Source organism: Cebus imitator, unplaced genomic scaffold, assembly GCF_001604975.1.
Source record: "Cebus imitator isolate Cc_AM_T3 unplaced genomic scaffold, Cebus_imitator-1.0 Scaffold237, whole genome shotgun sequence".
Lineage (NCBI taxonomy): Eukaryota > Metazoa > Chordata > Mammalia > Primates > Cebidae > Cebus > Cebus imitator.
The window spans coordinates 3284657-3288799 of NW_016107552.1; the positions used below are offsets into that span (position 1 = coordinate 3284657).

Genomic DNA, 4143 nt, shown 5'->3' on the forward strand with positions numbered 1-4143 from the left:
AAAAAAAAAAAAAAAAAAAAAAAAAAAAAAAAAAAAAAAAAAAAAAAAAGACTATGATAGGCCTGGCACAGTGGCTCATGCCTGTAATCCCAGCACTTTGGGAAGCTGAGGTGGGCAGATCATGAGGTCAGGAGTTCAAGACCAGCCTAGCCAACATGGTGAAACCCCACCTCTACTAAAAATATAAAAGTTAGCTGGGCATGTTTGTACACACCGGTAATGCCAGCTACTTGGGAGGCTGAACGCAGGAGAATTGCTTGAACCAGGACCCGGAAAGCGGAGGTTGCAGTGAGCCAAGATCATACCAGCGTACTCCAGCCTGGGCTACAGAGCAAGACTCCACCTCAAAAAAGAAAAAGACTGATAGTAGCCACTGTTAAGACTGAAAGAAGGGAAAGAAGGGGTCACACTAAAGCCATTCTAGTTATGTGACATTATCCTATATACAAGGCACTTAGATGCGTGGATAATAGAGAAGTCAAGCTATAATTAATCCCCTAAAAGAAAAATATGTTTACATGACAAATATGTTCGAGTATCTAAATAAGACAAACTTAAACACATGACAGCTTACAATTTAAATATATTTAAAGAAATACAGTGTCATACCTGCTTGTAGTAGTCTATATAGGTGATTTTGGTACCGTCTGATTTGTTAAATGTGTCGTCAGGATTCTGGTTCCAATCAATACCATCTACTCTGTAGGTCCTGTTGTTGTATCTATGAGATTACCATATGGTATTATATCTGACTTTTTCATTGCATGGAACCATCAACACAGAAAATAAGGCATTTTTAGTCTTGCAAGGAATTGCAGGATATATTGGATTTACTAAAATGTAATTCACGGCCGGGCGCGGTGGCTTATGCCTGTAATCCCAGCACTTTGGGAGGCTGAGGCGGGCAGATCACGAGGTCAAGAGATCGAGACCATCCTGGCCAACATGGTGAAACCCCGTCTCTACTAAAACACAAAAAAATTAGCTGTGCGTGGTGGCACGTGCCTGTAATCCCAGCTACTTGGGAGGCTGAGGCAGGAGAATTGCTTGAACCCGGGAGGCGGAGGTTGCAGTGAGCCGAGGTCACGCCACCGCACTCCAGCCTGGCACCTGGTGACGGAGTGAGACTCTGTCTCAAAAAAACAAAAAAAAGATGTAATTTACATACTATACAACTTGCTCATCTGAGCATACGATCACCTGGTTTTTACTACAGCCACAGAGACGTGTAATCATCAAGACAATCAAAGAAACATAACCATAAGCGGTCACTTCCCATTTTAGCCTAATCCACCAGCCTTCAGGTAACCTCTGGTCTACTTCCTGTCTCAACACATTTGCTCATTCATTTCATGTAAACTGAGTCATAGAGCGTCTGTTCTTTCCCGACTGGCTTCTTTCACTTAGCATTGTGTTTAAGATTCATCCATACTGTAATATGTCTTGGCACTTACTTCCTTTCCATTTCTGATAATATTCTATCGTAGGATATCCCACCTTTTGTTTATCCATTCGTGAGCTAGACATTATGGTTATATATACTTTTGGTTACCATGAATAAGGTTTCAAACATTTATGTGACGATTTTAGTGACTATGTTCAAACAAGAACTTAAACTCTTGCGTGTTGAAGTAGGAGTAAAATTTCTGGGTCATATATATAGGAGTTAAAAAGGAATTATTTAGGTGGCTAGTAAAAGTTCTCAGTGGAATTTTCTCTTAATAAAAAAACAGCCCCCAAATAATCTTTTCTAACAAAAAGTAGCCTGAAAAATCAAGCTGCAATCATAGACAAGCAAGCTGGAAGCTGGCATAGTTGAATGGCAGCAGCTATGCCAGAAGCCAGGTATATCCAACATGGAGGTTTCCTCTTCCCTTCTCTTTGTGGCCATGTATGCAGGTGTTAAGGTGCCAGCCAGGTGGAAACCGCATCTGCATAATAAAGGATTAGGGTGGGATGACCAGCCTCTTCACAAGCTATGTAAAGGGCACACCTGGTCCAATCAACCCTTTGGGCGCTATGCAAATCAGACACCACCTCCTCAAGCCCCTCCATAAAACCAACCTCATCCCTCTGCAAAGAGGAAGATCCATTCAGAACGCCCATCTCCCTACAAGGGGGAGCTCTTCTCTTCTTTCACCTACTCAACTTTCTGCTCCTAAACCCATACCTCATGGGTCTGCATCTTTGTTTTCCTTACTGCGGGACAACGAAGCTTGTGTATTTCCCCAAATGACACCACTTCAGTAATACATATCTTTAGCATTTTAAGAAAGTGCCAGACTGTTTTCCAAAGAAGCCATACCATTTAATATTCCTACAAGCAGCACAGGAGGGTTGCTTCTGATCTTTCCACATCCTTATCAACACTTGTTAATATCTGTCTAATTTTAACCATCCTAGCGGGTATGAAATGATCTCATTGTGGTTTTCACTTGCATTTCCATGATGGTTACTGATGCTGAACATTTTCATGCATCTATTGGCCATTTGTATATTTTGTTTAAAGAAATATATCTGGAGAAGTATCTAACTGATCTTTTGTCCATTTTAAAAATTATGTTGTCTCTCAAGTGTCGTTTGTATAAATAACCTGTATCTAGAATATACAATTTGCAAACATTTTCCCTTTTTCCAGTTGTGTTTTCACAATTTTGATAGCATACTTTGAACAAAAGTTTTTAAGTTGGTGAAGCCCAACGTATGTTTCTTTTGTCATTATTTCGGCTTTGAGTGGCTTATCTAAGGTTTTGCCTAGCTCAAAGTCAAAAAGATTGAGTCCTCTATTCCCCCCCTTTTTTTTTTTTATGGAGGTTTCACTCTTGCTGCCCAGGCTGGAGTGCAATGGCATGATCTCGGCTCACCACAACCTCCACCTCTCTGGTTCAAGCAAGCGATTCTCCTGCCTCAGCCTCCCGAGTAGCTGGGATTACAGGCATGCGCCACCATGCCCAGCTAATTTTTCTATTTTTAGTAGAGATGGGGTTTCTCCATGTTGGTCAGGCTGATCTCGAACTCCCAACCTCAGGTGATCCGTCCACCTCAGCCTCCCAAAGTGGTGAGATTACAGGTGTGAGCCACTGCGCCCAGCCAAGTCCTATATTTTCTAAGAATGTTATGCTTTTAGTTCTTAAATCTAGGTCTATTGAGTTGGTTGAGTTAAACTGGAATTGTGTGAATTATATAAGAAAGAGGAAGGTGGGATAGTTAGTTGTCCCAGCAACATTATTGAAAAGACTATCCTTTCCTCTATTGAATTACAGGTATTGATCGACTTACCACCTATGCAACTTACAACCATTCGACTTTACGACCACAATCGCTAGCCACGACTGCTCCGCGTTTGGCAGCGCAAACGTTGCCCAGCTGGGCGTACAACAGTGCGGACCAGCTTCCGACAGCACTACCATCTCCGCGTGCACCATTTCAACTGTACATATAGCCTACTCAACATACGACCACATCGTGTTACGACCGGTCCACGGTCCCGACCGTGGTCATAAGTCGAGCACTAGCTGTACCTTGAGGCACTTGTCAGAAGGTGATTGGCTAAGTGGAGGTTAACCTTCTGGACTTATTTCATTGGCCTCCATCTATCTTTAGGCCAACATCACACTACCTTGATTACTAAAGCTTTCTAGTAAGTTTTAAAATTGAGAAGTGTGAGTCCTCCAATTGTGTCCATGTAAGATTGTGTTGGCTAAGGAACTGATTCTTTAAATCCATTATCAATTTAAGATTTCTGCTGTAGAAAGATTCAAAAGTTTCCTTCAAATGAAAAATTGCTGATGGATTATAACTAAGCACTCATTTTTAAACTAGCTAAATGCCCACAACAAAGAGGAAAAGGAAAGAAATCTAAATACAGCTTAGTGTTATGTGCAAGGCAGGGTTCAGAACAAATGAACTGGCATTAGGGATTACAAGAGTCGTGAAGTCAGCCAGGCGCGGTGGCTCACGCCTATAATCCCAGCACTTTAGGAGACCAAGGCAGGGTATCATGAGGCCAATATAGTAAAACCCCATCTCTTAAAAATACAAAAAAATTACCTGGGTGTGGTGGCACATGCCTGTAGTCCCAGCTGCTTGGGAGGCTGAGGCAGGAGAATTGCTTGAACCCAGGAGGCGGAGAGTGCAGTGAGC

The 4143-nt window shown here is 42.0% G+C and overlaps 1 protein-coding gene across 1 annotated transcript in view; it reads right to left on the reverse strand.

The window, feature by feature from the left end:
• PIWIL3 (piwi like RNA-mediated gene silencing 3) overlaps nt 1-4143 on the reverse strand; it is a 52220-nt gene that overhangs the window by 39943 nt on the left and 8134 nt on the right. The window contains exon 8 of the mRNA XM_037727712.1: nt 610-721. Coding sequence (XP_037583640.1) covers nt 610-721 — 112 coding nt within the window. The remainder of the gene's footprint in view (nt 1-609; nt 722-4143) is intronic.